The following is a 14113-nucleotide window of genomic DNA, read 5'->3' on the forward strand; positions in this document are numbered from 1 at the left end:
AGGGGGGTCTTTAGGCTTCCAGTCAAAAGACTGAAGGAAAAAAAACTATTTTCCATATACTCAAGTTCCAAGTCAATAATCTGCAGTGTCCTCAAAAGTCTAGCTGCCCCCTACCCACGTCCCACAGGACAAGAAAGCTCCTTGCTACTCCTTCCTCTTCATACAAGGACACACAATGATACTGTTTTCAGAAAATTGCACTCATGGAATATGTGGCTAAACTGACTAAATCTTTTCCTCACTGCTATTCACTCATTTGTTCAACATATGTTTATGCGTGCTAACACTGTGCCTGGCCCCGAGAACCCTAAAACACCAGAGGTGGAAGACACATTACAGGTCATTCATACCAGGTGCATTCATACCTGTTGCAACCTCCAGGACCTTAGTGGCAGGGCAAGGAGCATGAGAATGAGAAGGGTCAAATGTAAGACAATAGAGAGTGGTGAGGTCTGTGTGAAACTAAAAACATGGGGCCCTCTTAAGACATTCAAACCCAATTTCTTTCTTTCTCTTCTGAACACACTACCAGCCAGAAGCAGCCCACAAGCTGTGAGTGTGCAATCTTGATTCCGTCTAACCTCTTTGGTTTTTTGTTTGTTTGCTTTTGTCTTTAGATAATCCAAGAGTCATCTACTGTTTCTGATATTGCAAATTCCAGTGAATTGGGAACTTATGTTCCTCAGTCTCCTCCCTTTTACTTCATTGTCCTAGTCTGTTATAACAGACAGTTTACTGGTTTAATTTGGTTTTTTTTGGTTCTACTTCTCTCTCCTATTTGCTATATTGATGGTGTGCCTCATGAACAGTCCCTTCTTAGGAGGAAGGGAATGAGTTTCTGAACAATGAGTTCACACACTGCCGACCACCTAGGGACAGACATCAGGTCTCTGGGGAACAACTGTGTGAAAAGTAGATGTTTAAAAAAAAATGACTATTAAGCCCAAGGGACTACAAAGAGAAGTAGCTAGAAGTTACATTCACGTTTGCTCAATGGAAGCAATGTCATCACCTTTCATACGTGAGAGATCAGTTTGGGAGAAATGTTCCAGTCCTTCCCCCTTGCCCCCAACCCCGGTGAATCAATTGAATCAAATAAACGGCATGATGCTTGGCTCAGCAAATATTTGTCGTGGTCAATCCAGTTGTGTGTTTAGTGACAGCCTTGATGTTTTAAAATAATTTTCTATGTTAAGCTATTTCCACACATCTCCATACGTCACCTGTTCGGTCGGGGTTTTAATACAAAAAAATTAATTTTAGTGTTGCCTCACTTTGCCTTTTGTTCCCAGAAGAACAAGACAGCCAATCAACACATCTAAAAAAAATTATGTATCCTCAGCTTCTGTTCCCCAACCACAGTCTTCTGGATGGAGCCAACTGACAAGTAACGAAATACGTGAAAAATGTAAATTAAATATAAATGATCTAATGTGAATTAATGGTGGTGAAAGCCGCCAGGCTACTCTGAAGTCAAAGTACTTTCCTTATATTTTAAATGTCAGCATTGCTGCCCTACACGGAGGACAAAGAGCAGGACACCTGAAGCAATCACTGTATAGAATATTCCACGTTACTCTATCCAATCTCTTCAAAATTCAGATAACCCTGAAAAAGTGTAAAATATAATATGATTAAGAACATCCTTAGTTACTTGGCTGATTACAAACATAACTTTAGTGTCTTTTTCTCCTGCTCCTATCTCTTCGTATTTTCTTCTATCTTGGCTTTTAAAATGTTCTCTTAGTTTTGGTTAACAGCTCTCTCTCTTCCCAGCCAAACTCTCTCCTGAAGCTGTAGTCCTTCCTACGTGCCAGGCACTACCGGGTACACAGTTGGTGCTCAATAAGCACTGATTCCAATAAAATCCCATGTAGGGGCGGGGGGTGGGTGGCGGGAAGCTTAAGATTTTTTATTCTGTCATTGGTAAGTTTGCATTCCTGTGAAAGGAAAGACATTTCTAATCAGAATGAATGAGGCTAGATCCCATAGGTACCTATAGGACTCAATAAATATTAATAGAATCACTAAAGGCTCTTCTGAAAATTAAACCCCCCGAAAACTGCATTTTATACGTTTATTTATTGTGGTAGTTACAGTGCGCTCTACGAAGGAGCTGCTTAATTCATAATATAATCATCTTCAGTGCCGTTAATTAATTCCAGATTTTATTACATTACTTGAGCTCACTTAATGCTTTAATCTCGTGATATAAGGAGGTGCACAAGGTAGGTGCAACAAGTCACCTCGAAAGCCAAGGGGGAATTATAACTTGCATCTCAATTACAAGGCAAGGACTAATAAATGATTACCTAATTGGAGGGGGCTGGAAAAACAAATCACGGTGCAAGAAAACCCAAAGCTCTTCAGAACAAGAAGGCTGAGACCAGATATCTGAGTTCCATGGTGGAGGGGAGGGGGGGAGGGTTGGGGAGAAAGAAAGAAACCAAGCGTGGAGGACGGCAGGCAGGCAGAGAGGGTGCCTGCCAGTAACCAGGGCTTCCAGGATAATGGTAAACTTATGCAAGAAATAAACCTGTCTCACAATGGACGCAGTGACTGTCAGCGCCAAGGCCCGGCCCACTGGAAATCAGAGTTGCTGAAATATATGATTAGTGTTCTGTTCCATGCTCACTTTCATGCCACACCTTTCGGTGGAGGTCATCTTTTGAGTCATTAAATAATCTTAGAGTGATATGTACACAGAAGAGTTTCCTCCTTATCTTTTCCATGTCACACCTGGTGCTTTCCATGGGTTCTTTGTTCTTGTTTTAACAAAGTGTGTAAAGGTTGGTTCTTTTTTTTTTTTTTTTCTTTTCTTTTATTCTTTCCCAATGACTGACTTAAACTCGGCATTTTAACCCTATAACAACCATGATTATTGGGGATGAATCTCTACCCGGGCACATCAGTAGTTAACAAAGATCATCTAGAAAAATCTTAGTTTCAAACGATCTCCTCCAGTTCAGGTCAGTTCAGAGAAAGGTTTTTCTTTGACAAAGGTATCTAGGTAAAGTTTGCTACCCCTCATTCCTTCCAAACAACTGTATTAGTTCAATATTACTTGGTAACCTAATTCCGATTTAAATTTGTTTATGCCACTAATGCACAAGTGTTTTAAGTGACACGTTACCAAGATAAAGAGATTCGTGTTACCATCTGCCTTTGTATAATTATAAGAATGTCATATAATAAGTACAAGGGATTTTTATAGGTTTAATATATACCATACGTATAGATTAATAAAATATTTTCATTCAATCAATCTCCTCAGCACTGAACATCTCAGGCCTGTGTGACAGACAGGACAAATTTCACAGATGAAAAATGAAACTGTCCAAGAAATTAGATGACGTATCCAGAATGGAAACAGGAAATAGCAGAACCCAGACTAGAACTTGAGCCTTGTGGATTCTTGCCCTGCTTCAAACCCTTCGGAGACACTTAATGTCCTGGTTTTCTTCCTCCTATTTTATCTACACATGTCCATCTTCCTTAAGGATTTCTCCTACGTTTCCAGCCCCCAGTATGGGCAAGACCTAGGACTCAGTCCTTTGCCCCCTTCTCCTCCTCTGGAGGGTCCCAGATAGTAGGGAAGCTTCAAATAGCATGTGTAAGTTGATGACTCCCAAACTCATATCCCCAACCCGGACCTCTCCCTTCAATGCAGATTCATATATGCAACTGCCCACTGGATAGCACCACCTCCTTAGGGTTTCACAGCCATCCCGGCTTACCAAGTATAAAACAAAATTTCTGATTTACCCTCCCCAAACTGGTTTCTTTCCCAGTAACCTGTTTCATGGGTTTGGCCGATGGGCATGGCTCCATCGGCCAAACACTACTATCGTTTTCCTCCTCCTCCTTTACCCTTAACAGCTTATCCATAATTCTTAGCTTTTCTTTCTCCCTCACAAAGAAATCCTAAATCCCTCTTCTCGCCAATCTTCTCTCTAGTCCCAGCCTGATCATCACTTCCCTAGAATATGTTAGTCTTTCACTCCTAATCTTGTCCCATCCAATCTATTCTCCACACAGATGCCTAATTAATCTTGCAAAGTCAGAATCATGTTGATATATCCTTACTTAAAACCATAAAAGTCTTCCCATCAGAACATTTTAAATGTTACACAATTAAGTAATACCTGCAAAGTAAAGAGCATAAATAGATAAACAATGTGAAGCCTCCCCAGCTTGTCTCCCATCTACCTTGTCCCCTCCCGTGTCCACCGATAACCATTGCTCCTAGGTTTTATGCCTCATTGCAATTTTAACAAGATGCGAACACGTTGTCCTGGCTGCTGAGCCCAATTGGAGCAGATGCTGCTACTTCTCCATTCTCATTCGATGCTCTTCCTGCCTTACTGTGCTCTCCTCTCTGACCTTCTTTTGTTTCCTAAATTGACCAAATTCTTTCCTGTCTCAGGTATTTACCCATCCTATTTACCTTAGCTAGACCACTCTTCCCCTTTCTTCTATACTCTTCTAGCATCTCCTTAAACTGTCATTTCTTGGCAAATGAGATTCTCCTTGTTGCTTTTTTAATAAACTGATCGCAAGTTCTAGTGCTATGTCCATTTATTTGCTCATTCCCTCTCTCTTTTCACTAGATGATCAACTCCAGAGAAGCAAGTACTGAGTCTACGTGTTTTCCCTTTCGGCAGCTGGTAGACCTAGTCACTTAGAAGAGGGGCTCCATCTTAAAGAATGAATATTAAATGAAGAGAATTAATTAATACTTTGCGAGAAAACACTGCAAGACCTGAATTAGACAATTCCTGAATATTTGCATTTATAGATGCTGTGAAACACATTACACAAATTGACATATAAAAGGAACCCTTTCCGTCTTCAAAACGTGAAGAGGTTGAATTTTTTAAAAATTCTGTGTGCTAAAGAATGTCATGGTTTTGTACACAAAGGCTGCTCCAGCCATAACAAATATTATATCTACTCTTCAAAAGGCACATAAGAATTATATATTTTCACATGACATCCTACCATGTATTTATTTTTTTTTTTTTTTTTTTTTTTTTTTTTTTTTTCCTACCATGTATTTATAAACCTAAAACTATCACATGTAATTTCATGCATTGTAGCTAATGGTCTTTGTCATTTGCTGCTAAAGAATTTTCTTTTACTATATTCTTGCACATACTATTACTTTTTTAATCTAAATAAAGACATCATATCAATAAAATTTTAGGAAAAAACACTTTTAAATGTGAGTGAAGTGTTTATTTCTTCTTTCCTTTTAAAGAAGGGAGGTGCCTAATGCTTTGTCCTGAATGGGCTTGTTATGACCAACTTTGTGAATTCTCTCCCCATAAAAGACACGTCTTCCTTCTCATCCTGAGTGTGGCTGTACATCGAAGGACACTCCAGACATTTCCCTTTCAGATCTCAAAAGGAAGTATTAATCAAACAAAAGATGGGAAATTATGACATTCAGCCACTAAGGTTTAACTCAAGTGGCCAAGTTTTAGTTGATCACAGGGTACAGGTGACTATCCATCAAACAACCCATCATAACACACATTAAAATGTCTGGGTTAATCAGGACAGAAGCCAAGAATAATATTTTTTGCTGACGCTCAATGAAGACTACCAAAGGAATTCCCCTAGAACTATACTCTACAAACATGCAAGACCTAAAAATATATATATAAATAAATAATATAAAAGGAATTCTTTGCTGTATCTTAAGCAAGGCAGCAGCACATTCTTTGGATGAAATGCTAAATGGCCTGGATGACACATACAAGTTTAGATTTTTAAAAATGTTAAAGCTAAAAACATAAAAATAAAAAAATAAAAATAAAAATGTTAAAGCAATCTTGAAATTTAATATAAAAATATGTATGCATGTATACTTGAAGCTCTCTCAAAAATGTCAGAAAATTTGATAAAATATCCAAATATATTAAATAATATTAACAATGAGGCCTAAACTATTGATATAATCATACTTTCATTTCTTTCCCAGCTTTAACTTTCAAGAATTAACTTCCTCTAGGAATCAATGGCGGGTACATAATAGAGAAACAGAAAGCTATAAGGTATAAAGTGAAGAAGAAATATATGCTTTATTATTAGGATTCTTAGGGCTTTTCATTACAAATATTAGATCAATCCTGTTTGAATACCTGCCTCAAGTATTGTCTAGGCACAAATAACCACTAATATCACAATTGGGAGTCACCACCTTGAATTTCAGTTGGAGCATCATGATGTAAAGAATAAAGCACCAACCTGAGAGTCCATAACTTGAATCTTGCTTCCTATGCGGCCAGCACATGACTTGTATTAGGGCCAAGTCATTTAGCCACCCTGATCCTCAGTTTCCTCACCTGCAAAGTGAGCATGTGAACTTGATGATCAGGATCTCTCTTTCTTTTTTTAAGATTTTGTTTATTTATTCATGAGAGACACAGAGAGAGGGGCAGAGACATAGGTAGAGGGAGAAGCAGGCTCCTTGCAGGGAGCCTGACCTGGGACACGATTCTGGAACTCCTGAGCCAAAAGCAGATGCTCAACTGCTGAGCCACCCAGGTCTCCCAAAGACCATTATCTTGACCCAAATTCCAACCACCCAGGTGTCCCATTGAGGATCTCTATAGCTTCGTCTTACTATATGATGCTATGAAGAGCCATAGAAGCAGCTATTATGATCACCATAATGCAAAACCAAACACCCTAGAACACCACAGATCGGGGTCAGGAGGAGTTGCCTTTCCAAACAAGGGAAAGCCAAGGGCCTCACACCCCTTTCCTTTTCATTCCTCAAATAAACTAACAATACCTCTAGTACTCTGTAAGTTCTCTAACTATTAAAAATCACCAAATCACTCCCAAGATTCACTTGGGCAATTTTGCTCTTAATTTCTCCATAACATAGATCTTTATGAGATTAAGGACATTTATGCCTGTATTAGAAATATATCCATGATTTTTGGAACATGTCACATATTAACACACATTCAGCACTCATTCCATAAACACTGGTTATTCACCTATGTGCTAAGCCAAGTGCTAGACACTATCTGTACAAGGAAAAGCACCTGGTCCCTACCCTCAAGACACTTATACTGGGTTAATCATATGAAATTCCTGACAGTCAACCCTTTATGATTCACAAAATGGCAATTCCATGTATCTCAACCTAATGGTTTTATAGCAGACTGTGTCATCAGATTAAACTTAAAATCATCGACATTTGGGAAAGTTCCATTAATTCTGGAAAGTCTTATGATGTTATTTAGTGATTTCCTAGAGAATATCTTAAGAAGAATTTTTGTTGTTTATTTTGTTTGGGGGGGAGTTCGTTGTCATTGTTTGGAGACATGCATTCTAATTATTCAGTTCTTAGGTGTTTGCTTCAATGCCCTTTTCCATAACCAGCTAACTGCCTGACCCACAGTCTCCTCAGCATTAGCTGCTCATGATATGCACGCAAGCCTGTGCATGGTATGTGCATGCTCACACACGAGATGACTTGCTTTCTTTTCTAATCTTAAAGTACTCTCCCTTTTCTTCACACACACATAGTTATATTCTTTTTCTCAAAATCTGTTTTCCTAAAAGGACTTTAGACTGCTTGAGAGTAGCATCCAAGCCAATGCTTCTTTGTATGACCCACAATCCCAGGGTGTAGTATGCAGTAGAAACAACAAAATTGCCAAATGAATGATAAATTATAAGGGGAGACGTCTGATTAGAAAGGTATAGTACTGAGGGGGGCACTTGAGAGGGTGAGCACTGGATGTTATTCTATATGTTGGCAAATTGAACACCAATAAAAAAATAAATTTATAAAAATAAAAAATAGAAAATAAAATAAAAAGGCATAGTAATATCCAAACACAAAAGCCATGGAAAAACAGATATTACATTTCTTGCCAACCATGCTGCTATTTGCCACATGCCACAGTAGTGGCAGTCATATCATGTTCTAAAGTTATTCTTCACAATGACTCTGAAAAAAAGAAATCACAGTACCACAGTATATGACCAGCACACTAGGGAGCTTTGTGCACTGTACAGTAAGTACATCCAGTTATGTCACTTAGTAAAATTGAATATCCAGCTCTGCTTTAGAAAAGAAAAAATATTTGTCAGGAAAAATGAATAATAAGGTTTATATTATGGCACAAGAAAGGAAAAGTTTGATAAGTTAATACAAAAACCATGGACAGTTCAAAGTATCCAGCCACATTTAGGTTTTCTTTAAATGGAGCTTTCTCTCAAAATAAAACAAATAGCTGAAAATATCCCAGTTTTGAATAACTGTCTTAAAATTTGAATACTACACCTATCTAAGCAAAATCAAAAACACTTCCCCAAATGATTACCATGAGTACACATATCAATTGCTTCATAGTGCAAGAAATGTCAAATGGCACTAGAGACAATGCCATGCTTTCCTGTACAGTGCAAACATATTTCTTCTTGAGACACAGTTTACATAATACAGGAAATGGCTTCATCTGGTTCCTGGTCTTTTTGATCAAGTCAAAAGCCTTAAAGGAAAAAGTGTTTCTTTTACATTTTACTTTTTTTTTTTTTTTGTACTTTTGTTTTTCACAAATTATATTTCCCTAAATTGAAAATGGGAACTGGACAGATACAGAGACCAATGTCCTCTAAGAAATTCTTTACTAAAGTCAAGCTTATGACCTTTTCCATGAGTTCTACAGTTCCATTAGTTTTACTATTTTTTGGCCCCCTCCAAAAAAGTAAAAGAAAAAAGTTTGTGATTTGGGAAAACTTGACTCCCCAGTTTAACATGAAATTTTCAATTTAAAAAATATTATGTATAAACTCAAAAGCCCAGAGGTAGGAACTACTTGGAGTGTTCTGAGAAGGCAGATGCCTACCGTGGCTGACTGGAAGCTGACAGAGGAGACGGTGGGAAGAGGTGAGGTCAGAGAGGAGCTGGGCCACACCACATGGGGCCTCCAGGGCCTTCTGAGTGTGGTAGAGACTTTGTATTTTACTCCCAGTGAATTGAGAAGCCATTGGAGAGTTCTGAGCAGAGGAGTGAACTGACTTAGGTTTTTAATCAGTCACCTTGGCTGCCATATGGAGCATAGATTATAGCACAACAAAGATGGAAGCAAGGAGACCAGTTAGATACATATCACCTTTATTAGGCCAGAAATGGTGGTGACTCAAGCCAGGGTGGCAAGAAGCAAATGGCTTCTAGGTGTATGTTGAATAAGCGACCTGAAGGTGATGTAATGATTAATTAGATATAGGTGTAAGAGAATAAAAAGAGACAAGGATGATTTCCAAGTTTTTTGACTGGAGCATCTGATAGAATGGACAAGAGTGTAGAAGGAACAGATTGGGGAGGAAGAAAAAAAACAGAGTTCGGTTTTTGAACTATCTGTTCATAGTGAGAGGCCTATCAGACATCCACATGGAGATGACAGTTGGAAGTTGGGTCTCCAAGGCTGGGGTTAACAGAAGAGGTCCTGGACAGAGATATAAACTGGGGAATCATCAGTGTAGGGCTGCTATTTGAAGCTATGACAGTGGAAGAGATTCACTATTTGAGAAGAGCTCCAAGTACCAAGCCTCCAAGTGCTCCAGTACTTAAAAGGTAAAAAGGAGAGAAACAACCAGCAAAAAAGCTTTAAGGACTTAGGGTCAACCAGTATAGTAAGAAAAGATGTAGGATTGAATGGTCAGTAGGGATTCAAGTGAATTTTTCTCAAACAAAAAAAAAAAAGGAAGTGATTAGTCAGATTCTAAAAGTAAACTGAATATGGTAAGGCCTAAGGATTGATCATTGGATTTGGCAATATGGAGGTCACTGATGGCTTTAACAAGAGAATCTCTTTGGTAACCTGAGATAAGAATGAAAGAGAAAGGGAAAATATCGATTACAGCATTTTGCTCTTAGGAAGAACAGAGAAAAAAATGCAATAACTGGAATAGTAAGTGGAGTCAAAAGAGGTTTGTTTCAGAAGATGGAATAATGACGGAATAATAATGGAATAATGTGTTTATATGTTGATGGAAATGATCAAGCTGAAGAGAAAAACTGGTGATGCTGCAGAGAGAGGAGGAGAATTGCCCAAGTAGTGTCTGTAGGACTGTGAGAGAGGATGGGATCCAGAACACAAGGGAAAGACTTCACTTTGGCCTGGAGCAAGGATATCCGGAGCAGGGTGACAGAGTAGAAGGCAGAATGAGAGAAAACAGATATAGAAGGCTTCCTCAATTTAGTAAGGTGGCATGGGACATCCTTATCATAGTCTTGTTTCTCAGGGAAATAACAAATATGGTTACTGGCTGATGGTGAAAAAGAGATGATATGGGAGTCAAGGGAAACAGAAAAGGATATAAAATAGTTGCTGTGAAAAAAAAATAATAAAATAAAATAGTTGCTGTGGACTGAATGTGTGTACCTCCAAAATTCGTATGTTGAAATCTAATCTCAGGGTGTTTGGGTGGCTCAGGTGGTTAAGCACCCGCCTTTGGCTCAGGTCATGATCTTGGGGTCCTGGGATAGAGCCCCCTAGAATGTCTGCTTCTCCCTCTCCCTCTGTGCACCCTCTCTCTCTCTCTCTCGTAAATAAATAAAAATCTTTAAAAAAGAAAGAAAGAAACAGAAAGGAAAGAAAGAAAGAGAAGAAAGAAAGAAAGAAAGAAGAAAGAAAGAAAGAAAGAAAGAAAGAAAGAAAGAAAGAAAGAAAGAAAGAAAGAAAAGAAAGAAACCTAATCTCCAATGTGATGGTAGTAGAAGTGTGGCCTTTGGAAGGTGATTAGGTCATGAGGATAGAGCCTTCATGATTAGATTTAATGTTCTTATAAACAATGCCCCAGAGAGCTTCCTTGACCCTCCCCCTAGGTGAGGACCAGGAGAAAAGATGGCCATCTACGGACCCGGAAACAGACCTTTACCAGACACTGAATCTCCCAGTGCCTTGACCTTTAACTTCTAGCCTCCAGAACTATGAGAAATAAATTTCTGTTGTTTATAAGCCACCCAGTCTCTGGTATTTCATTACAGCAGCCCAGACGGATTACACAGTAGTTCTTGAGGACTGATGGAGAGTACGTAGAGAATTGGCTTTAACCAGGGTTTGGGATTAGTTGAGAAGTTGGGAAGTTGAAGGTATATACTAAAAAGTGTTAATAAATGGTGGGCCAAACTGGTTAAAGCTGGTGAGTGAGAACAACCAACCAGGACAGTCACTGATCAAGAAATAAACTTCCAAAGTCCAATAAGCCAGGACTTTGGAGGCCATCTGCCACTGCCTCCCAGCTCAACACAAAATTCAAATATAACGTTCTTTATGTCTCGGTCCCATCCTATTGCTGACTTTTTTATTCCTTGTGATCTACCATATACAGTTAGCTACAGTTTTCTAGAATATCCTTAACATCCTAGAATATCCTCCTCCCTGTCTTCTTCACCAGGTCAGCCCTGCTGGGTCACTTCTCTTCTCTGGCCATTCATTCCACAGTTATTTATTGATCACCTCCTAAAGTGGGCCAAGCATAAGTTGAGCACTTTGCACAGTAAATATCCTCACCACAAACCAGTGCACAGTGAGTGGCCCATACTTAGAAACTTATTTATAGAATGAATAAATGAATGAATTTTCAACCATGAGTTCATCCATAATCATTTCTCTCTAGAGATGGAATGTGCTAAGGGAATATTATACAGCATGCATAGTTCCTGGGTTATGTCTCCGCCCTTGCCTCACTCTTAAAATAACACTATTAATGTAATCAGTTAATTAAAATGATTGTTTAATAATAAATTAAGTTTACTGCTTTCCAATCTTTCTTACATTCATTTCTCATTCTCTCAGTAATTCTCAGAACTGCCGTTGGATAGGAAAGTGGGAGAAGAAATGAGAAGAGAACAGGGGAGAAAGAACAGTAAAAGAAGGAATTGTGGGAGGGAGAAAAGAAAAGGGAAAGGAAAAGGAGGGGAGGAGACAGAAGCAGAGAGGGAAACAGGGAAGAGGAAAGATGAAGAAAGGAAAAAGCATTAATCTCAGGAGCAGACGTACAGCAAAAGGCAAAGAGAAGGTTACAAGGAGGAGGTATTAAATTGCTTACACAGCACCTAGGGGAATCCAGAAATTCTAGGAAGAAGCTGGAGAATTCTGGAATATATATAATAACCTTTTATCCCTCTAAATACTGATAGATATTTATTAATAGTAACAACAAGCCTATATTTATTGAGTACTTACCGTGTGAACAACACTGCGCAGAGCACTTCACAGTTACCCAGTCAATAATCTCACAACTACTATTACCCTCATTTTACAAAAGGGAAACCAAAGCCCTGGGAAACTTCCCAAAACATAGAGTGAGTGGGATTGCTCAGCCTCAGGCTCAGACCCACCCATGCTCTTACCCACCATGGCTCATCTGCTCTTTGCCCATGCTGCTTCTGTGATCGGGATACGCAGACCAGGGTGGATTCGGAGCCAGCTGACACGGCTTTGTCACATCTCCCATCCTTCCCAAGCCAAAGCCAGGGGAAAACTGAGAAGGAGACATGAGGAGCCGCCAGGATCAGCCCTGTGCTCCCTGACCCCAAGGACCTGAATGTGAAGCAGATGGGACCCAGACACTCATCCAAGACTCATGCTGTCCCATTCTGCAATTTTGACACTTCATTTGGACATATCTGTTTATTCTTTTCAAAACACAGTTGTGCTCACAAGTTGGGAACCAAAGTACACAGACAGAAACCCTCTCTGGAGATGTTCTGTCTCCCTCTGAGGGAGGATGAAAGGGAATTCAGTCATCTGACTAATGGCTAGAAAAAACGTTATCAAAAAGCTAAGATCCTTATATGTCTCTGTATGCTAGATCTTTGGACAAAATTTTCAGGGGGGGGGGTACATATCGTGGATAACAAATTCACGGCCATATACTACCCTGTATCTCTTCAGTATCAACAGTAACCCTTATTATCTGATCTCTGTATATTCTCAATGAATCAGAATAGAGCTTCAGAATCCTTCATAACACAGCGCTCCTGACAGTCATTAGCAACAGATGATAAAGAGCACAGGGTTGAAAGAAATTGTAGTTTCTGGGATAGACATACGTCATCATGAGTCATAACCCCATAACATCATAAATTGCCTTAATATGGGTATACCTTAATATGGGTAAACAAGAACCCACATGCTTAAGTCTAAAGTCATTTGTCCCTTGGCTAATAATTATTTTCCCAGCATATTCAACAAGAGCTCGTGCTTTCATAATTAGAGTTTTGGAAACTAATTAAGAAGCAATATGTTTAAATTGAGAAATGCTAATGCTTCTGTAATTCATAGTAATTTTTAAGGCCCGACCAGGAAATAGAAAACTATTTGACAGGGTCTGGGCTAAAAGCCATGGATAGCATCCACTGTTTAGTGTTGTATAATTTACAAACTTCTGTTCTTTCAACAACTACTTTCAGAATGAAGTTGCTAAGTAAATATACAGCTCAAAAACAACAGAGAAGAGCTAACCCACCCCTCATATTTTGCAAAAAGGTGGTGGCCCTACACAGGGAGACAATATGCACAAACTACCTGCCAAAAACATCCATTATAAGTCTTTTAAAACTTTCTTAGGATGCCTCAATGAACTAAAAATGTTTTGATGCTATGAGTGAAATGTATTTGTGGCTGACATAGTCACAAACAAAATTTGATAATTTTATTTTATGTCAATTGCTCTAGAAAATGAGGCATTGGGCACTAATATCACACAGAGAGAAGGATTCATGTGCATTCACACATGCCAGACATTTTCCACTTGGAAGGAATACAATTTTAATTAAACACGTTTCAGCAGCCAAAAAAATAAAGCACTCTGCCCATTATTCCTCACTTACATCTACCTTAAAACTCTATGACATTGGCAGTCACAGTATTTAATAAATTAGATCTAAAAGAGACTAATACTAGAGATACAGAAATGGAGTTAACTTTTTCCCAGTGTTGGGAACTTAACAAAAAGTTTGCTTCTCTCTAGATCCAGAGAAAGGTGTGCTGGGGGTGGGAGGAGGAGCGTGAGAAGGCTTTGGTATTAAACAGTTTTCTTTACTTACAATGGTCCACAGAGCAGTAAGGCCCAG

At 38.9% G+C, this 14113-nt stretch overlaps 1 protein-coding gene across 11 annotated transcripts in view; it reads right to left on the reverse strand.

Moving 5' to 3' along the window:
- The window catches only part of MECOM (MDS1 and EVI1 complex locus), a 552756-nt gene that overhangs the window by 210193 nt on the left and 328450 nt on the right, over positions 1 to 14113 (reverse strand). The window contains exon 1 of one of the 11 annotated variants that reach the window (XM_049105847.1): positions 12393 to 12521. The exons of the other annotated variants lie outside the window; for them this stretch is intronic. Coding sequence (XP_048961804.1) covers positions 12393 to 12395 — 3 coding nt within the window. The 5' untranslated portion in view covers positions 12396 to 12521. Of the gene's footprint in view, positions 1 to 12392; positions 12522 to 14113 lie in introns of those variants that run through there. 11 annotated transcript variants of the gene reach the window in all.

The sequence above is a fragment of the Canis lupus genome, chromosome 34 (genome assembly GCF_003254725.2).
Source record: "Canis lupus dingo isolate Sandy chromosome 34, ASM325472v2, whole genome shotgun sequence".
In the NCBI taxonomy this organism is placed as follows: Eukaryota; Metazoa; Chordata; class Mammalia; order Carnivora; family Canidae; genus Canis; species Canis lupus.